Raw genomic sequence first — 27,088 nt, 5'->3', positions numbered from 1 at the left:
CGTCTGGGTCATGGCGCAGATTTTTGCAAAGTTCTGAGTAGCTGGCACATGGCTCATGCAGACCTGCTCTCCTTATCATCATGTCAGTTGCTTGTTACACCCTGGGTCTTGGGGCTGGCACAGATCAGACAACTTGCTTCATCCCCACACAGAGCTAATTACAAGGTGAGGATGATGTCATTTCGCAGTGTGAGTGTGTGGTCAGTCAGGCCAAGTGGAACCTTAATCAATAAATTATTCTGGAAAAACAAAAACATCTCTAAAACCTGCCTCTTGATGATAGTTGAAGATCTGAGTGACTTTCCACTGAGCAGCTGAATGTGCTATTTCAATATAAAGCAGACCCACAGCAGAACAAAAAACAGGGATGCTACAAGAATAAAGTATCAAAGAAAAATATTTATTTATTTACAAACAAGTATAAATTTAGAACAGTGTAAGAAAATATATATTTCTAATGCCAACAAAACAAACAAACATTACAGATAAATGAGAAACATTGAATTATGCATTAAAACCGACTCTGCAGATTCGCACAGCCTCGGGAGCATAACAATTTTTTTCTGATTCAGATATACATATGGTAGTGTTATAACAAATGCTTACCACTGACGCTGTACTGGAAGATATTATTCAGGAATAGTCCTCTGCTGGTGATTTCAGGTGATTGGTCGCAAATGATTAGTTCTAGAGCTAAAGTTGACATATGGGTTTTTAGACAGAAACATTTCTACTCTACTGGTTTAAAATAGTCTATCAGCTAAACCAATAAAATGTACATCATATCATCAGTTCCAAAATGCGACGCAAAACAGATCGTGCAGAAAACATCTGCAACTGGTCAACTGAAATTTTAAGTCAGTGCAGCTGAAACCGATGCGAAAAGGGCAACAAAGAATTATGGCAAACAAACTAGGGGTAGCACAAAATAGCACCCTAGTGCTTCTGTTTCCAAAACACATTGTCTGGAGACTGTGCTTTTGGAAAATGAGCCATACGGCTTGATATTTTAGCAAAATGGCTGTTTGAAGAAGCTAAATTATTGGGACTGAGGCAAATGCTTTGCAGAAACTAAGTGAGAAATTCGTCACTATTCCACTCTTATTGGCTTACTTTCGGAAGTGTGTTATACGATGAACTGGAGCCATTTTAGCTTAAGCCTTGGGCCCTAAACTCACTCTGTCCGTCCCTTTCTTCTCTAATCTTGGAGAAACGTGTGCTCTGTGAGAGAGAAACCAATACAGGAACTCCAACACTGTCTAACTATTCGTATGTTAATGCACGAAATGTAAATCAGAAGATGCTCCTCAAGCATGGTAATACCACATACATGGTCTGCTGCACGATATGAAATGTAATAACAACAAAACCAGGTCCCTTTCGAACAATACTGTTGAAATGGTCACACACATACATTCTCTAAAATTGTGTAAGGGAAATGCAAGACTAAATAACCTCATGAAGAAAAGAATTTCAGATCCATCATTCAACATATACATATTACTAATGATTACAATTTTTGTTTCATTTAAATAGAATTATGTACACTAAATTGTGGCATTATTTTCTACAGCAATAGGTAAAAAATACGATAATCTTCTCAGAAAAAACCCATCAATGATACATCTTTTATTTTACATTTTTTATATAAATATAAACAAACATATTTATAAATATATATATTTAACAAACGTGATATAAAACGTGTTTTTGTAAAGAAAACATTGTAGTATTTACAAGGCTTCTTGCAAAAGCAGATGCAGTTGATTTGGCTCCTCAGGAGATGATACTGCCCATTTTCTCTTTATGTACTGAATGTCCAGTGCTCCAGAGTCTTTGGCCAATGCTAGTCCTGAAAGGCCATTATTTTTTTCAGGTTCGCCGAGGACAGCCATAGTAATCACTCTGAAAAAAGAAGATGTTCATCTTTAATGGAGAGAAGTACAATTGTATTTATTGATGGCAATTTGTAAAGCCCGCTTACACTCATATATAGAGTATATTCACGTTAAAAAGCATATGGCTAACAGAGGAAGCAAGGACCCTTATTGCATCTTTCTGAATATAAAGTTAGATCCTAGTAACTGTAGTCTCTTTTATTAGCCCTTAAACATTTCAACATGGAATGTGGATGCATTCGCATGGCCTGGCTTATTTAGCAGTAACGTTTTCAACAGAAAAAATATATAAGTGATTGAACTGTTACACCTCAAGTGTAAGCAAACATTTTTAATTTTATTTATTGACTGTACAATTAATAAAAACCATTACAGTAAAAGCAATCGCAAATAGAAAGATAAAAAGACAAAAAATAGTAGAAACTTCAGATTATGTTCGGTAAAGGTACTGCCCCCTGGCGCCCGCTCGATCAGCCATCACCTGGGTTTGTAGTCATTATCGTGTGTCCTTGCGCAAGTTTGTGGAGCCCCCAATGATCCATAAAAATAGTCTACTTAAATAGTCTATAAACCGTTCACCTTGGCACTTCAGTTAAAGTCCATAAAGTAGCGCAATCTTAGTGGGACAGGTGACGAGGGGCAAGAACCTCATTGCTTGTTGGGGGCCAGGCTGCTTTCTTCTCCTGGATTTGCAGTGCTCGTTTCAGAGGTTTGATTGTATTCACTGGCAGCCTCGCTCCTGATCTGATGCGTGAATTTCCCCAGTCTGGCTAGGGTTGTCGTGATTGTTGTAGAAAAGCACAAGGCTGATGCTTCACTACAAGGCTTTATTCCATGATACAAATCGGGCGCAGCAGTCACCAGCGTTTGTTGTTGAGGTTGGTGCAGCAGCATAGGAGATGCAACCAAGATTCCCTCATGTAGGAGCATAGTCTACAATTTGTGGTTTCCCCCCTGCGGGTCCATGCAGGGTTAAATTCAGCAATTCCTAGTGTGCTTAGTCTCATGAAAAGAATTTTGCTTCGGGCTTATGGTGTGAGGGCATTGCTTAGGTAGGGTTGTGCTTTACCTACCATGTAGGAGTTGTTAAGCAGGTCTAAGTGAGAGCTTGAGCGGAGAGATTTGAAGTTAAGATCAAAAGAGATTTCACAACTTGCCTATTTATAGCTTTTTTCCAAGCGTTCAGTGGACTTTCCAGCAGCGGTATACTCTCTTCGTCTATCTTCAGTATGTTGAACGCTTTGCCGAGGCTGGTGTGCCAGGCCGAGCGTGGCCCCTCGAAGATAGATCTCAATTGTTGTCTTAGAGAATTGTAAGCAAACATGCTCTCTGTCATTTACTGTTAATATTTCCTGTGCCCAGTCTATGCAGAGGCGGCTCCTCCATAATGGCGGAGGAGCGTTGCCCCATTCACCAGTCAGTCACAGAAAAATAAAATGATAATAAACAACATAATTTTATTTTTCTCTGACAGACTGTTTTGCTGTCAGCTACCCTGCCATGATTGTGATTTTCGTCATAGACTAAATGTGAGCTGGGATCGGATTTGTGTTCCCCTCATTTGGGAATCCTACACTAGGATAACCTTTCCAACTTGACACCCGGATTTACTGTGAGATTTCTACAATACGTATTAAGAATCTGAATTGGGATCGGACTCATTTGTCCCTACATGTGACTAGAATACTAGAGTACACTGCAGATAATACACGGTCTCTCTGTGTGGCTGTGGCTGTCTGACGTGCAACGTGCAACATTACGACGCTCGACGTGGAGCGCGAGCACAAGTGAGTGAGAGAGCGGACACGGTGCGGAGCGGAAAGCAGTGTAGACGCGGCCCGCTTGTAATCACTAATAAACCCCCCGTGGATTAACTGAGGAAAAGCGCTGAGGGGTGATAAGTCTACCCTGGGGACCCTGTGTGCATCGGCCCGCATTGCTGAGTCTGAGTGTAGCGTTGTATGCAGTCGGGAGCCTCGCCCCCAGCCCTGTGCCCTGTGTCCTCTGGTCTCCTCTGGTTTATGTTTGCAGCCCAGGCGGACGCGCCGTGGGCCTTGGAGACCAGCTGCGGCTGCGGTGGCAGTATAAGGAAATCCGCAAGTGGAAGCCCAAACCCCTGGGGAGACACCCGTTCCAGGGGGCCCAGTGAGGCTTGGGCAGGAGTAAGCCAAGACTTTATCAGCATTCAGGAATAATTAGCCCGTGATAAAGCCAGAATTAAGAAGAAACCACGTTTAGCCAGTCAGCCAGTCAGCACACAGGGAGGTAAGTGGTTTTAAAACTTTTTACACCATAAACTGTTTAATACAATTTTAGACCTGTGCTTAATATAAATAGGCACAGGAATTGTAAAAAGAAGTGCGTGAGGAAAGGTTCCAATTGAGTTGGAGAATTTGCAAGTCAATAGTGAAAGGCTACTCGGGTTGGCTTGGTAAACCTACAAAATAAACGCAACAAAACATAAGGAGGATTTGGGAATGGCGGCAAGAAAGGTAAAGCCAAGGAAAATATGTATAGACCCATGGAAACAAGTTGATGAGTTAGAAGTGGTGTCAGTCGAAGAAGGGCCCGAAGGGGTGGCAGTGAATTCTCCTGTGATAAAGGATAAAAGGGAGATGAAGAAAATCACAAAGAAAACCACCACCAGTAATAATCTACAAGGTTGTGGAAAAGAAGGCGGCTTAGTGTACAAATCAATAAAGGACTTTGTGGGGAAGCATTTTAAGAGGACACCCACACCGGGAAAAGGACAAGGCCAAGAGAGTAATAAGGAGCTACTAAGTGTAGAGGAGGTCGCAGAGATTGTTGATACCTCCCTCACACAGAGTGATTTAAGCCGCATGGTCCCCGCCTTGGAACCAAGATTTTCATCTTCGCCACGGATTTTTTCCGGGTTGTGGGCTGAGGAAGAAGGATCGGTAGGGGATGGGTCCAAAGATGTGGGGGGCCTGCATTGATTTGTCAAACTCTGCTGCAAGAACTATATTTGACAGAAGCCCGGATCATGTAGGAAACCAAAGCCCCAAACGTTTAGACTCCCTAAATAAAATATTATGGAATGGTATGCTGGGCCTAGACATTACAACTTCACCTTCTGCCTCTATGCTGGATGTTATGCTGATGCTACAAAAAATGCTGCAAGGGTTGTTAGAAGTCTCTGTGTTAAATAATACCCTGTTAAATAATCACAAAATACAATTTAAGAGAATGATAGAAGAACTAAAGGGGATAAGGGGACAGATGCCTACAATTGTTAGATCAGTACATGACCCCTTAATAGTAGGCCATACTGAAGGGAACACATGGGCTACGGTGGAGGGTTGTGCCCCACATGACGTATACATCTCTAGATGGCCAATGTTGGTAAGGAGGCGGGGAGAATACTCTTGGCTAAAACACCAGAAGCTTAGGTACTCTCATAAAAGATCAACTCGCATATATGGAAGAAAGAAGGCCCCAAAGAAAGAGAAGGGAAAAGAGAATGGTAAGGAATTGCAGTCTAGAGTACAAACATATGCAAATAGAATGCTGCAAAATAATAATAGGGAAAGAAGGCAAATAGTGATGAAAGCTGGCTCTGTAGGAGGGGAAGATGAAGTCGAAGGGAAGAGGGCACCACGGAAATATACCCGTAAATCCGGTAGGGAGGTGGAGTGTCCCAAAATCAACAGTAATAAGTTAGGAGGGAAAGAATCCCCAAGAAGTTTAGCAGTTGGAGGAAGCAGAGTTAACACACCGACTAGAAAGAACGAACTATTTTTGTTTAACAAAGGTCCTAGGTTTTTGAGTAATACTTAGAGAAATAATTTGCACAGGCTCGAGATAAAGGCTGTGTTTTTCTTCTTCAATGTCCAGCCGGACCGAGAAGCATTTATTTTGAAAGCAATTTTTCGTATATGCAGAATAAGGCGAGACAAGTCGCACATTGGTAACTGGGCACAAGCCTGTACCTAGTCAGAAGAAAACAATACAAGGGAAAAAGAAAAGGAGTTTACAGGCAAACAAGGAGAGCAGGGTGGCTTATAATACAATGCAAACACATTTTTAAATAAGCACAAACCCACAGTAACTGCCGTAAAAAATGAATCATAAAACAAGCAGTACTGCAAAACAGTCGACGAACGTTTCGATCCCTATCTCCTAAAGTATAGTGGGATCATCTTCAGGACTATAATTGACTTTGCCTGATTGGTCGAGTGAGCCACAAACGAGGCAAGGTTGGCCGGGAGTGGCTGGAGACACTTCAAATGAGCAATAGGCTTCCGATATAGCTGATGCCGTGTCCGCTTCGTAGTTGAGCGGCGTCAGAGAATGTGCGGATATAAACCCAGTTGGGTCGGTTCAATTCAGACCCTTGAAGCCTAGCATCTAGCGTGGGCTCGACGGGGAACTTCAAATGGAAGTTTAACCGTAATATGCGGTTTGTAATCTCCGCATGGCGCTCAATAGCGTGGGCCTTATCCGTGCGAGCCGTGATGTGCTCGTAGTGGGGCCGCAATGGGTTCCCGTCTGGAGGCTCGATGGCCTGGTGCTCAGCGTCTGCATGCACGCTGAGCACCAGGCCATCGAGCCTCCATACGGGAACCCATTGCGGCCCCACTACGAGCACATCACGGCTCGCACGGATAAGGCCCACGCTATTGAGCGCCATGCGGAGATTACAAACCGCATATTACGGTTAAACTTCCATTTGAAGTTCCCCGTCGAGCCCACGCTAGATGCTAGGCTTCAAGGGTCTGAATTGAACCGACCCAACTGGGTTTATATCCGCACATTCTCTGACGCCGCTCAACTACGAAGCGGACACGGCATCAGCTATATCGGAAGCCTATTGCTCATTTGAAGTGTCTCCAGCCACTCCCGGCCAACCTTGCCTCGTTTGTGGCTCACTCGACCAATCAGGCAAAGTCAATTATAGTCCTGAAGATGATCCCACTATACTTTAGGAGATAGGGATCGAAACGTTCGTCGACTGTTTTGCAGTACTGCTTGTTTTATGATTCATTTTTTACGGCAGTTACTGTGGGTTTGTGCTTATTTAAAAATTTGTTTGCATTGTATTATAAGCCACCCTGCTCTCCTTGTTTGCCTGTAAACTCCTTTTCTTTTTCCCTTGTATTGTTTTCTTCTGACTAGGTACAGGCTTGTGCCCAGTTACCAATGTGCGACTTGTCTCGCCTTATTCTGCATATACGAAAAATTGCTTTCAAAATAAATGCTTCTCGGTCCGGCTGGACATTGAAGAAGAAAAACACAGCCTTTATCTCGAGCCTGTGCAAATTATTTCTCTAAGTATTACTCAAAAACCTAGGACCTTTGTTAAACAAAAATAATTAGTTCCACCCGTGGTCCTTGGCCAATTTTACGGGTTCCCTTGTATACTGATACCTAGAAAGAACGAACGGCAGGGAAGAGGAGATTGGGATTCAAATACTTTAGACAAGAGCAATAAAAATAAAATGTGGATTTACTTTAAACCCAATGATCAAGAGACTGGGAGGAAAAAACAAAGGGAGTTAGCCCCACTAAATAGTTCCCAACTCTTATTTTCGTTTGCAAAATGCCCTAGTTTAAAGGAAATTGGTACAAGGGATTTGAGACAGGTAGGGTTTAGTAAGGACAACAAAGGGGCAGAATACACAAAAGTCCTAGTCTAACTCAGGGCTTGTGAAGGCAGCTATTCAGAAAGCAGAGAAGGAGATACTAAAAGAGGATATAAGGATAATTTCGGAAGTAAAAGTTGAAGAAGGGAAGCAGTGAGAGGGAAGCTTTCTGAGATTTCATGCAGGGTTGGGGGAAAGGCAGGTGAAGTGGGTAGCAGTGGGGCGGGGGGGAGAAGGATAATATTACCATAGCGGTAGAGAATTTGAAGCTTAATAAAGACTGGGGCAACTGGGGCCCGGACAACAGTATCCTAAGTACTTGCTCATGGGGACTGAATGAGTCAGGGTGTCTTAGTGAGATCGATTAGGACACCGAGTTGCCACATAGCCTGAGATTAATTTCATGGAATATTAATGGGTTGGGAGGAAAAATAAAGGAGGATAGTTTAAATCACGTTGCAAAGTACGTTGATATCATTTGTTTGCAGGAGACATGGCTATGCGGCAACACCCCAGTAGTTGAAGGGTTTGTTCAAATTCACAAATCAGCTAGGGGGGGATTAATACCCTCGCCTCTACTAGGTTTGTGAAAGAGGCTAAGTTAATTAGCTCATTATGTAAATGGTTGTTGGTCTGTAAGGTACTCCGTCGAGGCACACAAGAAGGGAAGGACGACCATTTGATTATCATAAATGTATATATTCAATGGGGTTCCCAAAAAGAATATGATACAGAATTAGGGCTCTTCAAGAAGGATATAACTGATTAATTAGAAATGTACGAGAAGGATACAATGGTGATAATGGGTGACTTCAACCATAAATTAAACTTCGAAAAGATAGATCACTGGTTTGAGGACATTTTGAGCTCTTATAATATAGGGCCAGCAGAATTTCCCAGGAGTTTAATCTCCAATCAAGATGAAGCATTAGGGAAGTTTTTGGTTTCTAAGGGTTTAATATGTTTAAATGGCAGGAAGGACCCAGACTGACCAGCTGCACGGACTTTTAGAATAGGCAATCAATAATGTCCAATAGATTATATTTTTATTCAGGCCTGGAACTAAGCAATGGTAAAAAAAAGTTCCGGGTAATTAAGCGCAGGGACAGTGATCATAATGCTTTGTATTGTGAGTATTAAGGGGGGTCAACAAGTACATGTGAAAGGGTGATCCCCCAAAATGTGGAATACCCAATGCGCCGGACTACAAAATTGACGGAAGAATATGTTGAGAAATTGGCAACCTTTAAACAAAATGTAATGAAGTATAGTATGGAAGGTCATCAGGGAGCATGGTATGTGGATACAATAACACAGGCGATGCAATGTCTTAGTGTGTATCTAAAAGATAAGAAACAGGCTAAGGCAAAAACACACCTTAACAAAGGAATGCCCAGGTGGTTTGACCCTGAATGCCAGAGTAAAAAAAGGGTCATTCGGAAAATAGAGCGACTTCAGATGAATTGTTATGATCATGGGAACTTAGAGCTCCTGCACAATTTGAAGAAAGAATATAAATCCTTTGTAAGGAAGCAGAAAAGGATTTTTAAAGAAAAATGATGGGCAAACCTATTAGAGACAATAGAAAATAAAAATATAAAAGGGTTCTGGAGATTGATACAGGAGGCCGCAGGAAGGTCCCCGGAAAATATGAGCTGTGTTGTGGAAGAGGCAGCATGGGTAAACTACCCAAGTAATTTATATAAAGCTAGAAGGCCCACGGAAATATAGAAGGATAAACCAACATGGACAGTGTGTGTAGAAGCGCTAAAACCAGCCTTTACCGTAGAGAAAGTAAAAGAAACAATTAAGAAGCTGAATCTATCTCGCGCAGTAGGTCCCGATAATCTCCCAGCCATCTTAATTAAATTTCAAATAGATTGGTGGGCAGGATTTTTATCTCATATGTTTGTCGCCATTTTGGACTCAGGCTTTATTACCAAATCTTGGAGAGGGCCCATAATTAGACCCTTACATGAAAAGGGGGAAAGGAAGGATCCAAGGAACTATAGATTAATCAACCTTTTGGACATTGGAGAAAAGGTTTTTTCAAAAATAATCTTTGGTAAATTAAAGGAGTGGGTGGAGCGGCGGTCGATTGTCCCAATAGAGCAGGGAGGCTTTAAGGAAGGAAATTCTACTATCGATTACTGCTTCGCCTTGTGGGCTGTGGCGCGGAAGTCCATGAAGCTGCAGGGCAAGTTATATTGCTGCTTTGTGGACTTTAGCGCAGCCTTTGATTTGGTGGATAGGGAGTGTTTGTGGGAGACTATGAGAAATTATGAGGTTCCTGCTGATTTTTTGTTGGTAATCTAGGAACTGAACTGTCAAAACTGGGCACAGGTAATCAAAGATACCTCTGGCGGCCTAACACCTGAGATAGCGATAAATAATGGACTGCGGCAAGCTTGTGTTTTGACCCCGCTCCTCTTTGCCATATTCTTAGCTGACCTGCCCCTTCTCTTGGGCTCTGCCAGAGGTGCAAGCCCAAAACTAAATGGAAGGCATTTGTCCTGTTTGCTGTATGCCGATGATTTGGTAATTTTGGACCAAACCGAGGTGGGTCTCCAAAGGAAGCTGAATATATTCAGCGAATATTGCATGGCAAAACGACTTACAGTAAACATGGACAAAACTAAAATGTTGTGCTTTGGGAAGTAGAATACAAAGTTTAGTTGGTACTTTGGCCAAACTAAACTAGATACTGTAAGTGAATACAAATACCTCGGAATATGGTTCACAAGTTCCCTGAAGTGGGGCATGCATTTGGAGGCACAGAAATTAAAAGCACATCTAGCGATATGTGGGCTGAAAAGATTCAACCATAGTTATGGTGATATGTCCCATAAACCTCTATTGACGGCCTTTAAAGCTATGATTCCCCCGCAACTCCAATGTGGTTCGGAAATTCTTTGTATTGATGGTAAAATCTCCAGGGATAAAGATGAGGGGAAATGTTTAAAATCTTTATTGTCACTCCCCAGCTCGGCAATGATCCAGGCAATCAGACTGGAATTAGGCCTAACCGCATGGAATGTTCAGGTGCAATTAAGCCTCATCAGATTCTGGAATTGGTTGGGTCTTGGGGAGGTCACAAAGGTATCTCAGTGGTGTATGAAAGAAATTCAAGCAAGTGAGTTAAAGTGGGCTAAAGCCACAAGAAGTAAACTTCAGGTGATTTGTGACCGCCTGAATGTGAAAATTGACCCGAAGACACTACAAATTAATGTAATAAAGAGTGTACTTAAAAGGCAGGGTAAAGAAATGTCCAGAGCAATAGACCGAGAGTACTTGAGTAAAAAAAAGTCTGTAAAATTTATGAGCACTAGCTGGGAGAAAGACATAAGCTTTCCTTACCTTGACATATTACCGAACCGCTAGTTAAGAATGGAAGTACTTAAGCTAAGAATTGGTATTAACCCGGTCATTATAAATAGTGCAATAAAAGCTATTTTATTGTGACCAGATGGCAAATGCTTGTGTAAGATAGGGATGAAATGTAATATTTTGCACATTTTATTGGACTGTCATATATTTTTAAATTTACATAAATTGTTCCTTCACCCGACATTCTTAAAATAGGATGTAAGGGTTAGTTTACAAGCACGCGAGCTTCTTGTTGATATGGAAAATTTAGATATTGCGATAGCCATTGGGAAATATAAGCAGGGCGTATACAAGTTCCCTGTCTTGTTAGAGGCTTAAGAGTAGCTAAGTGCTTTGTAATTTTAAAATGAAATTATCTGTTTTAAATTGCTATAAATGAGGTTTTAAGGATAATATTACTTTTTATTGTTAAGAATATGATTTTGTGATGTGTAGACTTTTAAAGGATAATGTATGAGCTGTGGTTTATAGATCAAATGGTCTAAATAAACTTTATTTTTGATTGATTGATTGACTAGAATACCCGGGGAACAGTTCTGCAATATTTTAGGACTTATTGTGAACATCCAACTTTATTTATTAAGCCCTGATGATGTTCCTTCTCTATAAGCGTTCGATACCATTTCTCATAATATCCTGATCGAACGACTGTCTGTGAGTGGAATCGGGGGTAGGGCACTGGACTGGATCAAGAGCTTTCTCTCTAACCGTACCCAACGTGTCACCATGGGTAATTTTAGATCTGAAGAGGTTGAGATTACCAAGGGGGTCCCGCAAGGATCGTGTCTAAGCCCGACCCTATTTAATACCTATATGGCCCCCTTGGCGGAAATAACCAGAGCCTTTGGCTTCTGTCCAGTGTCCTACGCGGATGATACGCAGCTACTTTTTCCTTTTAAACATCTTACCCCTGAGATTATACAATCTTTCTCTGATGGGATGAAGGCAGTGGCGCAATGGATGTCCTGTAATTATCTCCAATGTAATGTTGGGAAGACAGAGGTGATGCTCTTTGGTAAAGCTAGGATCCAATGGTCTCCCGATTGGTGGCCTCTAGACTTAGGTCCACTCCCTGAACCAAAATTAATAATTAAGAATCTGGGGATATGTCTGGAACCGGAGCTGACCATGAAACAGCATGTTAAGGTCACAGTGGGATCTTGCTTCCACATGATTGGTCTCCTCCGCAGGATATTTCCTTTTCTTCCTGACTCTCACAGAAAAACTCTAGTTCAGGGTTTGGTGATCAGCCGACTAGATTATTGCAATGGTCTCTTAGCAGGAGCTAATGAAGAGGTTTTAGATCGTCTGCAGGTAATACAGAACACTGCGGCCAGGCTGGTGCTTAACGCTCCCCCTAGATCTCCATCTAAACCTCTACTACGTAAACTTCACTGACTGCCTATACGTTTACGAGTAGAATTCAAGACTTGTTGCACCATTCATAAAAGTCTTCATGATTTAGGACCTGAATACTTGTCAACAAAATTTGTTCCGTACATTCCTATTCGTACCCTTAGATCCAGTGAACAGCTGCTATTAAATGTACCTAAAATCTGTAAGACCAGGCTTGGCGGGAGGGCCTTGTCAGTAGTGGGTCCCACCTACTGGAACATGCTCCCTCTGCCATTGAGACAATGTTCTAACCATCTTTGCTTTAGAAAGAATTTGAAAACGTTTCTGTTTAGCCGAATTTAGCCATTTTCCCTTTCTCTCCATTTTGTCCTGTATAATCATATTCTAAATTTCTTTGCTACTGCTACAGCTCTTCAGATTGGCTGTCATAAGCGCGGAGATACGCCTTCGGGAGTCTATTCATAGCGCTATACAAACCAGCAAATAAATAAATAAATAAAATAAGGAACAAAAGGTGTTAGCTGAGTGCCAGTTTTAACACATGTTTTTGAATAAAGACGATTTACAGACTTAATTTCATCTCTTGAATATTTTCCTGGTGCTCCTTCCATCCCCAAGTATCAGACACGCGTGTTTTTTTCCCTCCAACCCAGCTGTGTTCACAACAGAGTTGGAGAAAGGCAGCAGGCTCCCAGGGACTGTCTGAGAGGCAGACCACGCCAATCAAACTAATCCTGGCGCTGCTCTTGTGGTATGACAACAGCGTCTGGATTGGGTAGAGAGCCTGCTTTCCCAAAGACTGCTGGGAAAGCACAGAGGCGGTCGTCGGAGGCAGCGGCAGAGAAAGGAAAGGTAAGTTAAAAAACATTTATTTTCCCCATCCCTCGCCTCTCTCGTCCGTCCACTCCCCGCCCCCCACCCTTTCATTTTACAGCAGCCACCACTGCTGTTATGAGCCATGCATGTGCATCACTATGGCCTAATAAACTTTTCAATACCTCAAGAACCTTTTTCTCTAAGAATCTCAACTCCAGATCTGTTACATCTCCACGTAACACAGGTCTTCTATTAACTATTTTTGTGTTTCCTATTTGTACCTTTTGAAATGCGCTTAAATAAAGAATTTATTATTGGAGCCCATATCTAAATGCGACCTAATAGTTGTAAAATTACGTGGCAAATATATATAGAAATTAAATACTTGGTTTTAATATGAGTCTTTAAGCGGTACAGATGTTGGAACTGCATATGTTTCTGACTTTGGTTCGTAGGTAAATAATGACACTGGTAGCCTCAATGGGAGTGACCCACCTGCCAAGCAGTTCATAAGATTATCTGTAAGAGTGATGTTATGTTATGGTTACTTATATAGGGCACCTATACCAAGGATTCTTGTTGCTAAATAACCATAAAGATGCTTAACTGGATTACAGTGGAAATAAACAAAATAATTGCTTTCTAAACTGTATTAGAACTTTGGATGTTGGGAGCTACATTAAGAACAATGGAGTGCTTCGGGCTTCTAATGACCGGTAGAAACCCGGGGCTACAACATTCCAATGCTGTTGTTCACAGCTGTTGCTGTGACAAAGGCCTCATGGAGCCAGAGGGGATTTCTATCCCCTCGGGCTCCATGAGGCCTTTGTTTATTTGTTAGAGCATTTTGCCTTCTAGTGGCAACATTTTCTAATAGCCTTATAGCCCTCTGTAGCTTGGCTATACCAGGATTAAAGTCCCTCTACCTTGTTAAAGGACCTCGCCAGCGCTGGAGCAGGCCTTTAATAGCCGGTAAGGGAGGCTAAAAGGCGATATAAGATAGGGAGTGGAAGTGATTGCAAGAGATCGAGTACATCAAACTTTGGCTGCAGCAATAGGAAAAGCACAGTCGCCAAACTTCACTGTTCATGTTCTAGGAAATGTTAGGTGAAATGAGTCATTTAAACCGCAAACAACAGGGGCCGAATACCAATCAAATTTGGCAGCCATAAAGTCGAGAAATGTTTGGAGACTGCTGTGTGAACATTGTTCATGGATTTGTAAATTATTCTTTGCTGCACTGAGAACCAGAATAAATTAGAAAAGAGGAGATGTATTGAAATTTAAGAAATCCATAGATTAAATGAACTGCTGCATTTTTGGATCAATTGTCACTGTGTCAGGGATTTTGGAAGAGCAGATAAGACAATAACGTTCCCGCAGTCCATACGGAAATAGGGTTGCAGCGTGGATTAAATGATCACAAACCCTAAATTTACCATTTGTCAATTGATCAAAAAAGGAAGTTGATAGGTTTTATAGTTTTATTCCTTGAAGGATTACATCCGTTCAAGATTGTACATTTACATAAAGTAAAGTGATCAGAATGCATTACAAGAGAAAAAGTTCCAGACTTTAACCAAATTGACCAATGCCGTGCCCAATACAAACCTCTTCCAATACTTTACTCGACCTGAAACAACTTAAGGTAAATTTCAAAAGCTAATGATCATACATGCACGATCAAGTTATCTTTGTTTCCTTTATCAATTTTTTCAAGAAATTGATTCAGGGAACATCCAGACATGCGTCAGTAAGGCACTGAAAACAAGGAACTCAAACTTGCACTTCGGGTGGTGCCTTATAAAGGCCTGATTTAGAGAGCTATTGCTAGAGAATAGGTGTGTATCCCCAGCCTAAAGGGTTAGGAATCTGCAGGAACAAGTAACCATCAGAAAGAGAAAATTGTTTATTTCCTCTAACACACACGGCTGGACAATCAATTTCCTGAATTTACTTGTGGCTATTCCAAGAAAATATTAGAAAATATTCTTACATGAACAAAACAAAGTTAGTATTTTATATTCAGCTGACTTTTTTTTTAATCAACGCTTTCTCTTTACTAAAGATATTTTTTCAACATGTTCCGAGAATGATAAGAAAGAGCAAAGACTGGTGTTGAAGACACTGATCAGTTTTCTTGGGAAACTAAACACAAGCGAATCTGAATATCTCACGCAGAGCTGCTATTGAAATACAAATGTTTTTCGCCTTCATAACAAGGCTTACTTCCAGGCACTGGTTAACTGGACACATCACAACCCAAGTTAATATTTCTTAACATGTTTCCTCAAGCCGCGCTATAATTGTATGAGACTGCTGGATCTGAATGCAAGAGAACCCGCCTGCTTTGGGACAATAGAATAGTACCACAAGATGGTCGTTTTTATGTCCTTTAAAAACATATTCTAGGCGTATTTAAAGATGGTGACCGTGGCCCAAACAATTTAATTACTCAGCGAAGTTGTGTGCAAGAGTAAAACTAGTGTTTAGTTTCAGAGTCTTGTCCTTCATTCAGTGGAACAATATGGCTGCATCTATGGGTGGAGTTGTTGCATAGCACAGAACATTCACACTAGTCTTCTTTAAATTTGGAGATTACAACACGACTCCCACCACGGGTACAGGTATATTTTAATGAAAAATAAACTGCTATGTAAAAGTCTTTGGAACAATGGCAGTAGGATATATGAAACAACAGTCTTGCAGTGAAGTAATATTAATAAAGCAAGAAAGTTATGTAAGAAGAGCTTTATGAAAGGGATACCTTTACAACTGCCCTGGATTTATTTAATAGCACAGTCTGCAAAAAAACAAAACAAACACAACACGTACAATTCAATACTAAGGAAATGGTCTATTGTAAATCCAAAATTTAAGCATGGAAATGTTTTCAAAGTTTTGTGAAAAGTGATCACACGGCGCAACAATAAATAATTATCATACAGTGTAGGTGGAGGAGTATAAAGTATATTGGGAGGCCCTTCTTGAGGCCCTAACCACAAAACTTACACTGATTAATGTTTTTGTTGGTCTTAGTAGCTGGGGTAATCGGTGTATTTGCGAACCAAGACTCATTATTGGGTCTTCAACACAACAAATAAATTTAGGGCCTAAGCACAATATTTGTTGAATGAAAGAAAAATGCTTCTTCATGGCCTGAAAAAACGGTGGATCAGGAAAACATAACTACCCAAATGGTGTTCAATCCTACAGATTGATTCAAATATTAGATAAGAAAGATTAATGTGTTGTCCTTGCAGCAGAACTTCAAGTTCAAATGCTCCAGAGTCTGTTTTGCATTTATTGATTATTTTGTTGGACGAAAGACACAGGAGCAGTCAACGTCCCCCAGTGGTGCTGGCTGAGATGCATTATTCTCCACACCAGCAACATTTGCCACCACCATCCAAGGCCCAAGTACACAATCCATGATCTACCTGACAACTCTGAATCACAGCAGGAGCCATTCATTTATGAGAGCTGTCACATAGGAGATGATGAAGAATGGATTGCCAGGACCCCAGGTATGGACTGTGCGGCAGGCACACCAGATTGCAGATAGGCGCTGCCAAGCCCCCTATAGGACAAGCCCATGTTTCAGGGGAGGTAGCCTGTGATTGATTATGGAGGCAGGCAGAAGGATCAAGGCACAGATGGCCTACCAGTGATATTCTGAGGACAGTATGGTGTCCTAGTATGATGATGCGGGACAAATAGCGGAAGGGTTCCAGGCATTTCTAAAAACATCGGCATGGATCTCCACTAGCAAGCGCCTTACCCCTATGCCATCTTGTCAGTGGCTGCATCACCGGTGGAATTCACAGAATGAATATGGCCACACTGGAGCACCATTTCTCATTACCTCTAACACACCTGGACCTACACTAACAAATCATAGTTTCATACTTACAATGTTGCTAATGTTGAAAAATACTCAATCAACCTGATAACTGCTTACAATTTTCCACTTATTACTAAATGAGTGTTGGCACAGACATGCTCTCGGCTTGCTACTATCAAGGAAGCTCTACCTTAAAAAGTTTGATTTTAGGCATGCAAGAAACCGGTGTAGTGCTTTTTAGGAACGTTGTTAGAAATCACAGAAATATTTAATGTTATGGCTGTACTACTTACAAACCATTCTGGATATAGACTAAAGTTTGAAAGGAGGCATCATGAATTAGCAGGGCCAGACAAGTAAGTAAGAAGTTGACATCCTTTTGACATGAAAGTCAGACTGGATTTTCATACAGTGTAGCCAAATTACACATATATTTGAGATGAAATCGAAACTTGACTCCCTAACCTCAAATGTGGTACTGTTTATTTTATTAAATGTGTTAGAAATAGCATGCACACTACCAGGGTGTTATTCTAGGTTAACAATAGGTCAAGTAGGTGCACCAAACAGGGTTGTGAACAGGTAGAGCTATATCAATGTGTCATTTACTGAGGTACACAAATGATTCCTGGATAAAACTCTTTCCTGAGCGTGAAGCGAGTGAAAAGTGTTGCATTAATGCTGTTGCATAGAACATTTTATTTTCTTCTGTCCCGCCTAAACAAAACTAAGAAAAACATGGATTATTCTGGCCTGTCGACTGCTCTCCTTTTCATGCTTCTCTGAAGCTTTACGCATATTTAGGTCAGACACGACAAGGTGGCTTACTTTCACAATATCAAGATATCTGTTTTACAACTTGGTGGCAGAGGTCTAGCGTGGTAATACAATATCTTGAAGTGGGTCCACCGAATATGTAGAGTAAGCCGGTGCTATGGCCACTCAGTGGGACAGCAGGGAAATGACGGTGTTGAACTGTCTTTATGGCTTGTGTTTTTTAATTTACATCTCTAATTTTATGGTAAAAATAGAAATCTTTTTAATTATAACATGTAAGTCAAAGTCAAAATACGCTTTATTTCGATTGCGATATTACAATCATAAAAGCACAGTTAAAATACGAGAATAATACATGAATTTACATCAGACTTTAAATAAATTGTCCAATAAAAACTTTTATGAGCTTGATGTATAATTCATATTTGTACATTGTTAAAATAGAATAATGAGCATACAAATGGCACCTCCTAAGTCCTAGGTCACGATACTCTTTCTTTAATGAAGGAGTTTTTTTTAAAACATAGATATCCTCCAGGCTACATGTTCATTTTCTAAGAGCTGGAGCTTAATAAAGGCCGGGCGGCATTGTCTCAACCCCCAGGTTTTTAAAATTAGAACCATCCAGATCCTTTTTAGCACGTCCAGCCTCATACTATCCGGTAATTGTTCCCTATTTAGTTAAGTCTCGTCCTTTGACCAAATCCTGTGCCAAAGAAAAATTGGCTCCAATTTTATGAGGTTGGATATGTATGAGAGACCCAACTCAGCATGGCAGACATAAGTGGAGGTACTAGAGGGTGCTGACAAAATATATTTTAGAAAAGTATTCTCCACTAGTTGAATTGAGTGAGTGTCAGCAAGACCCCAAATGCCAGCTCCATAAATAACAGTTGAAACACATTTTGCTTTATATATTTTCAGGAGTTCACTCTGGGGTTTCCATCCCAGTTTTTTTTTGCAAAGCTACAATAATAAAAAGGAAAAGAGCAGTCGTTGTTCCATTGAGTGCCAGCTTTTTTGCTGCAACTGCTTGAGCCCAGGTGTCATTATGGCTAAACAAGATGCCTAAGTATGAAAAACTGTCAGTCGGAGCTATTGGGTATCACTCTACATACATATCCCTACACTTCTGGTTCCCACAACCAGATGTCATTATAAAAGTCTTAGAGATATTAATTCGAAGATCAAGGTCCTTCATGAAATAAAAAAAATTATTTAGGACCTTTTGGAGGCCAATCTGCGTACGTGTCATTATTACAGCGTCGTCCACATACAAAAGAGCTGGTATGAGACGATTGCCTATTTGGGGAAAATCTTGGGCATCCTTAAGGAGTACCTGCCCTAGCTCATTAATGTAAAGGTTAAAAAGGAAGGGGGCTAGAACACATCCTTGCCTAACCCCCTTCCTAATAGGGAAAAAGGCAGTGCAATCTCCCCCCCCAAAGCCAAAGCACGCATGTGACTTTGCCCCATTATTATAGAGGCGCCTAATAAAATGGATAATGTTTATGTCAACACCCATTGATTCTAAAGTCTCCCAGAGCTTTGCATGCCTCACGCAATCAAAGGCAGCCGTAAGATCGACAAAGGCTAAAAACTATTTGCCCTTTTTTGCCCTGATATACTTACCCATGAAAATGGCTAGATTTAAGCTCTGCTCTACAGTCACAGGTCCTTCACAGAATCCATATTGAATGTCAGATCAAATTTGGTTATCCTTTGCCCAAAGCTGTAGGCGTTCCAGAATAATTTGTCTCACAACTTTGGCAATGGAATCTAGTAAAAAAAAATGGGCCTGTAGCAGGTGGGATAATGACGATCATCCTTTTTAAATTAAGGTACCGTGATGGATTCCACACAATTTGGCGGAAAAGAACAAGTTACTTACCTTCGGTAACGCTTTTTCTGGTAGATACAATATCTGCCTGTGGATTCCTCGCCTTGTGAATATCCCCTTGCGTCAGCAACATTCGGAAATTCTTTTTGTAGCCTCGCGCTGACGTGGACTAGGACGTCATAGAGACACGACCTCGCTCGCGACTCCGCTGACGTCACCGACGCCTACAATAGGCCCACGCCGGCGTGATGACATCAGTTCCGCACTTTTTTCCGTGCCATCGAGGCACACGGACGGACCAATGACAGTAGAAATGCATACAGTATACACAGTACACAATAGTAAAGGTAAAACACACAGAGTAAAGCAAAAGCAGGAAAGCTATTGAAACATTCCCTGATAACAAAATATAAATACATTACATTACAGTAACACTGGCATAGAAGAGTGGACAACGGGGAGGCGGGTGGGTCAGTGAGGAATCCACAGGCAGATATTGTATCTACCAGAAAAAGCGTTACCGAAGGTAAGTAACTTGTTCTTCTGATAGATACATCTGCCGTGTGGATTCCTCACCTTGTGAATAGAGTCCCACAGCAGTCCCCACTCCCGGAGGAGGGAGTCCACTCTTCTAAACCAGGAAATCCTGAAGGACAGAGCGTGCAAAATGACCATCCCTCCTCACCTCGGAATCCAAGCAGTAATGCTTAGCGAAAGTGTGGAGGGAAGACCAAGTTGCCGCTCTACAAATATCCTCTACAGGCACACCTCTAGCCAATGCCGAGGTCGAAGACTCAGCCCTTGTAGAATGAGCCCTTATACCCTCTGGTGGTTCCTTACCGGCCAAAGAGTAGCAGATCTTTATGCAGAGGACGATCCATCTTAACAAGGTTCTTTTATGGACCGCTCTTCCTTTCTTGCAGCCAGCAAACCCAATGAAGAGCTGGTTGTCCACTCGAAAGTCCTTGGATCTGTCCAAGTAAAAGGACACCGCCCTCTTAGGGTCCAGATGGTGCAGTCTCTCTTCCTCCTTAGAAGGGTGAGGGGGAGGATAGGAGGCAGGTAGGGTAATGGACTGTCCTAGATGGAAGGGAGTTACCACCTTAGGCAGAAAAGCAGCCCTGGTCCTGAGAACCATTCGATCAGCATGAATGGTCAAGAAAGGGGGCTTGTAACTAAGAGCTTGAAGCTCACTTACCCTCCTTGCCGAGGTTATTGCAACGAGGAAGACCGTTTTAAGGGTAAGAATCCTCATGGGACACTTGTGAAGAGGCTCAAAAGGAACACCCATTAAAAATGCCAAAACTAGATTCAAATCCCACTGAGGCACAATAAAAGGGGTAGGAGGGAACTTATTAGTAAGGCCCTTCAAAAACCTTAAAACTATAGATTTAAAAAGAGAAGGCTGGTCAGGCAAACAGATAAAAGCCGACAGCGCAGAAAGATAACCCTTCACAGTGGCAACAGCAAGCCCCTGCTGAGCCAGAGAAAGGGCAAACTGGAGAACATCAGACAAATGGGCTCTCAAAGGGTCAATAGACTTTTCCCCACACCACGTGACAAATTTCGACCATCTATAAGAATAAATGGACTTAGTGGAGTCACGCCTGGCTGACAAGATGACATCCACAACGTCAGGCGGAGGGAAAAGGAATTCAGGTTGCCCCGTTCAATCTCCAGGCATGAAGGTGCAATGTTTGGAGGTGGGGGTGTAGAACCTGCCCCTCCATCTGAGAGAGGAGGTCTGCCCTGAGAGGGAGACGGAGCGGCGGTTGAGAGGAGAGGTGGAGAAGATCTGCATACCACACCCTTCTTGGCCAGTCCGGGGCGACCAATATGACTTGGGCCCGGTCTTGGCGAATCTTCCTCAGAACCCGAGGAATCAAGGTTATGGGAGGAAACGCGTAAAGGAGTTGACTTCCCCAACTCAACTGAAACGCGTCCCCCAAAGCTCCTTGCATCGGAAACTGGAGACTGCAGAATGACAGGCAGTGAGCATTCTCGCGAGTGGCGAACAGATCCACCCGAGGAGTCCCCCACATCCGAAAGATGTCGTGAACCACCTCCGGGTGAAGCCTCCACTCGTGGTCGGCAGAGAACTGCCGACTGAGACTGTCTGCACGAACGTTCAGAACCACGGCCAGATGATTTGCCATCAGACAAATCTGATGGTCCTGAACCCAGGATCAGAGACGCAGAGCCTCTCTGCAGAAACACTGCGACCCCACTCCTCCCTGCTTGTTGATGTACCACATCGCGGTCGTGTTGTCCGTCAGGACTTGGACCGAACGACCGCGAAGGGAAGGGAGGAAGGCCTTGAGCGCCAAACGTATCGCCCGCAATTCTAGAAGGTTGATGTGAAGCAACCTTTCCTCTGGAGACCAAAGGCCCTTGACCTCCAGATCCCCCAGATGAGCACCCCACCCTAGAGTGGATGCATCCGTTATCACTGTGGCCACCGATGGAGGCAGCTGAAAAGGCTTTCCTTGAGACAGATTGCCTTCCACGCCCCACCAAGACAGATCCGCCGCAGCTTCTCTGGAGATCCTCACAGACTCCCTGAGATCTCCGCTGTGCTGATACCACTACCTGCGGAGGCACCACTGGAGCGCCCTCATGTGCCAGCGTGCATGGTTGACCAACAGAATGCAAGAAGCCATCAGACCGAGCAGGCGAAGGACCTTCAGGACTGGAACGACCGCTCCATTGTAAAATAAAGGAATCATTTCCTGTATGTCGCGAATCCTTTGAGGGGGAGGGAATGCACGACATACAGTTGTGTCCAGTACAGCACCTATGAACAGGTTGCGCTGGGAGGGCACCAGGTGAGATTTGGGTACGTTTATCGAAAAACCCAACCTGTACAACAACTGGGTTGTCTCTCGCAGATGATGAAGCACAGTCTCCGACGACTGCGCTTTGATCAGCCAGTCGTCCAGATACGGGAATACAGGAATCCCTGATCTTCTGAGATGCGCCGCTACCACTGCCATCACCTTGGTGAAGACCCGAGGCGCAGTAGTAAGTCCAAACGGAAGGACCGCAAACTGGTAGTGCTGCGATCCCACCGTAAAACGGAGATACCTCCTGTGCGACTTCAGGATTGGAATATGAAAATACGCATCCTGCAAGTCGAGTGACACCATCCAGTCTTCTTCCAGCAGAGCCTGAAGAACCTGAGCAAGGGTGAGCATCTTGAATTTCTCCTGCTTCAGATAAAAATTCAAGATCCTGAGATCCAGGATTGGACGAAGTCTGCCATCCTTCTTGGGAATCAGGAAATACCGGGAGTAGCATCCCTGACCCCTTTCCTGCTCTGGGACCACCTCTATCGCACCTTTTCTCAATAGAGTTTGGACTTCCTCCTGAAGGAGTAACCGATGTTCCTCTGAGCAATACCCCTGGCAAGGAGGGTAATTGGGAGGGAATTCCCGAAAGGGAAGGGCATACCCATTTTCTACGAGATTGAGAACCCAAAGATCTGATGTAACCGATTCCCAATCTCGTAGAAAGTGGGTAAGCCGACCCCCCACTGGGCCTACATGATCCTGAATGGCGGATCTAGGGCTGCTTCTCTGTGGCTGGGGGGTTGGAGGAGGCGGAGGAGGAGGAGGCTTGACGCCCTCGAGGACGTGCCCTCTGTTTTCCCCTGTATGACCTATACAAGGTATTCTGCTGCTGCTGTTGTTGTTGCTGCTGCTGACCTTGTCTATATGAACGAAAGGAAGAGCGGCCAAACCCTCTAAATTTCCTGGTCGTAGAACCTCTGACCTGAAGGCCAAGAGATCTAGCAGTTGCCCTGCTGTCCTTGAATCTCTCCAAGGCCGTGTCTGCTTTCCTTCCAAAGAGCCCCTCACCATCGAAAGGCAAATCCAATAAAGCAGACTGCACATCAGCTGAAAAATCAGACGACTTCAACCAGGCTGAACGCCTCGTGGCAACCGCCGTGCCCATGATCCTTGCCACAGAATCCGTAGTATCAAGCCCACTTTGGATGACCTGACGGGCTGCCGCTTGAGAATCAGACAAAGCTTCCTCAAAGTCTTTTCTGTTATCCTCAGGAACCTTAGGGATTAATGAACGCATAGAGTCCATAAGAGCATGAATATATCTACCCATAAGGCAAGTGGCATTAGAAGACTTCAATGCCATACTAGCCGAAGAAAAAGTCTTTTTTGCAACTTGATCCTGTTTCTTGGCCTCTTTGTCGCCAGGCACCTGCGGAAAAGCACCAACTGACTTTTTAGAACAAGCGGCCTGAATTACCAAACTCTCAGGAGAAGGATGAGAAGACAAGAAAGCAGGATCCTCAGGAGCCACTCTATACCTCCTAGCCACACTTTTTGAAACTGCAGGAGCAGAAAAAGGTTTCTTCCATACCTCCATAATGGGATCCTTTAAAGCATCATTAAATGGTAGTAAAGGTTCCACTGCCGAGTTTGGAGAATGAAGGACCTCAGTCAGTAAATTTGACTTAAATTCGACAGTAGGCAAAGTCAAACCCAAAAGTCCTGCTGCCTTCTTCATGACAACATGATATGGTTGAACATCCCTGGAGGGTGCATCAGGTCCTGAAGGTAAAGACCACTCTGGGGAAAATTCGAGACCACTCGCCTCTGCTAGGTCCTCAAAACAACTCCCATCCAACTCACCTTCCTCCACTTCAGAAGAAGATTCACCAATTCTCTGTTCATCAAGAAGACGTTGAGCTTCTCTTCGAGACCTCATTTTAACTCGAAGTGCAGTCGAATCCAACGCCGAATTCGACGGCGCCGGAGCCGACTTCGGAATCGAATCCGAGGGCTTGGAAGGTTGTTCCATAGATTTGCTAGGAGCCGGTGACGTCGGAGCCGGAGTCGTCGACTTCGGCCGAGCCGGCGTCGATACCGGCGTCGACCTCGGTGGAGCTTGGTACTGCCACAGCGGAGTCGGGGCTGGCATATACGGCATGAAAGGTGCCGGAGCATATAAGTGAGGAACACCCAAATTAAAAGCCATAGGACCCATGGGACCTGAAGGTGCTCCAGAGGGGTACCACGATCTTGAGAAAACACCATACATCGCGTTCAAAAACGCAGAAGGGTCCTGACTTGGAGTCGGGAATGGTGGATGCTCAGGCTGATCTCGAGACAGGTTTGAATCTGTTTCCACAACAGGATTCGAAGTCTCCTCCTCAATAGGAACTCCATCGGTGTCATCTGGAGCCGGAGATGGAGTCTGAGACGGAGCCGGAGTCGGATCCGGAACTGGAGTCGGAGAATGGACTATCGACTCCGAAGGCGAAGCTTCACCTTCTTGATCCGACACTTGCGGAGGACTTACCTTCGACTTCATCCTCTTGGGAGACTTCGATCTAGAACCAGACTTATCACCTGAATGATGACGGGATTCATGTCTCCTTTTCTTATGTTTCTTACGAGAACCGGAAGCGTGATCAGACGAAGACTTCGAGGCCGACGCCTCTCGAGATCTCGACCTGGATCTCGACTTCGATCTCTTCGAGTGCTTCGAGGATCTTTTAACTTTACTCGCCTTTAGCTTAGCCACAAGAAGTTTTGATTCTCTTTCTCGAAGAGCCTTCGGATTCATCTTCTGACATGATGAACACCCATCAACGTCGTGATCCGAACTCAAGCACCAGATGCAGTCTTGGTGAGGGTCCGTAACGGACATCATCTTCCCACATTCTCTACAAGGTTTAAACCCTGTTTTCTTTGTCGACATGACAACCGAGCAAAAAGGTCAGAGAATGGAGAATCGAGGAAATAAAGTAACAATATACTATAAGCTACAGAGTATCCCAAAACCGTTAGCGTCGACGACGCGGAAAAAAGGGAACTGATGTCATCACGCCGGCGTGGGCCTATTGTAGGCGTTGGTGACGTCAGCAGAGTCGCGAGCGAGGTCGTGTCTCTATGACGTCCTAGTCCACGTCGGCGCGAGGCTACAAAAAGAATTTCCGAATGTTGCTGACGCAAGGGGATATTCACAAGGTGAGGAATCCACACGGCAGATGTATCTATCAGAAACAGCCAACAGCATTAATTATTTGTGTAATAATAGGTGCCCACAGAATGATGTTCGACTTATATAAGTCCACAGGGATCCCGTCGGGTCCTGAGGCCTTCCCACCTGAGCTTAAAGAGAGTGCCCTGTTTACTTTGTCTATACTGAAGTGTAAGTCCAACGTGTAATTAGTAGTTCCTGAGGTGTCACTATCTTGGCTATTGGAAGTACATTGCCCATTATATAACCTGGAGAAATGTTCAATCCATTGGCCCTCTGTAATTGCTACTTCTATGGTTGGACTCCCCCCCCCCCCCTCCTTCTAAGACAAACATGGTTTTTTAACCACTTTCCAAAAGGCGGCGCTGTCTTTCATTTGTGAAGCTGTAATAAGCAGCTCCCAAGCTTCTTTTCTTACAACATTCTTTCTTTCTATAAGGGCCACTTTTTTTTTTTTTTAATTAGTTTTATTGAGTTTGAGCACAGTTACAGATCTCCATAATTTGTTGGTACAACAATATTAATATCCGGGACAGAAGATCTCACATGTATACATTCCACATGTCTATACCAATAAGATATATAAACTGCTTAACTTTAAAACAAAACAAACCCCGCCACCACCCTTTCAAATCATTTTGACATATGTCTACACACGTCCACATTCTACCTTAAATTTCCCCTCATCTATTCCCAATCTATAGTTGCAACGTCCAGAACATTCCCAAACCCGCTGAGTTGAGTAATGGAACATCCAGCCAATGAGACCAACTCCGTGTCTAAGTATGCCTTTTCCTTCTTGTTAATGTAGTTCCCTTACTCGCCCTGACCATTTTGAATATCCATCCCCCCCTTTCTCATCCAGTTAACAAAGGGTTCCCATATGTCTTTTGGTCTGGATCTATTCAGCAGTAGCTCACAGTAGTGGGACAGCTGGTCACTACAGTAGGTGGCCGCTCCCACCCATTCAGCTATAGTCGGAGGTTTCTGCTTCTTCCAATGTATTGCCACCTGTCTCTTCGCTAAGAGTAACAGCATTGCCGTGAGTTTACACTAACCCTTCTGCACCTCTAGTACATAGCCCAGTAGTGCAATCAATGGTGTACAGGTCAAAGGATTGTTGGTCATACGACCAATGTGGCTAAACACTTCCAGCAAAAACTGTGCTATTGGTCGGCAGTCCCAGGCTAGGTGGACAAATGTGGCACTCTGAGCTCCACACCTCCAGCATCGTGTGTCTGGGTGTAATCCCATTCGGTGTAGTTGGGGTGGCGTGCAATATAATCTATGCAGGTAATTAAAATGAATAAGCCGCAGCCGATAGTTTGGTGAGAGCTGTTCAAGCTGGGCACAGCAAAACAGCCATTGTTTGTCTGTAATAGTGATACCTGCGTCTGTCTCCCAGTCAGTATTAGATGTAGCTGTGGTGGTCGAGGACTCCCTCTGGGTAGTGCTATAAATGCGTGTTATCAATTTGCGGGGAGATGGTGTTGATAGAATATTTTCTAGGGCTGGTAACGTAGGAGGTGTTTGGGGAAACATGTCAAACCTGGCTCGGCAT

The 27,088-nt window shown here is 43.3% G+C and overlaps 1 protein-coding gene across 2 annotated transcripts in view; it reads right to left on the bottom strand.

The window, feature by feature from the left end:
- Positions 1–379: 379 nt before the first annotated feature.
- The window catches only part of DYNC2I1 (dynein 2 intermediate chain 1), a 519,500-nt gene continuing 492,791 nt past the window's right edge, over positions 380–27,088 (bottom strand). For both annotated transcript variants that reach the window (XM_078663277.1, XM_078663278.1), the window contains one exon: positions 380–1,905. In XM_078663277.1, coding sequence (XP_078519403.1) covers positions 1,734–1,905 — 172 coding nt within the window. In that variant the 3' untranslated portion in view covers positions 380–1,733. The remainder of the gene's footprint in view (positions 1,906–27,088) is intronic.

Source organism: Lissotriton helveticus, chromosome 10 (assembly GCF_964261635.1).
Source record: "Lissotriton helveticus chromosome 10, aLisHel1.1, whole genome shotgun sequence".
Lineage (NCBI taxonomy): Eukaryota > Metazoa > Chordata > Amphibia > Caudata > Salamandridae > Lissotriton > Lissotriton helveticus.
The sequence above is the reverse complement of the archived record's forward strand: the minus strand, read 5'-3'. Positions and strand labels throughout refer to the sequence as shown.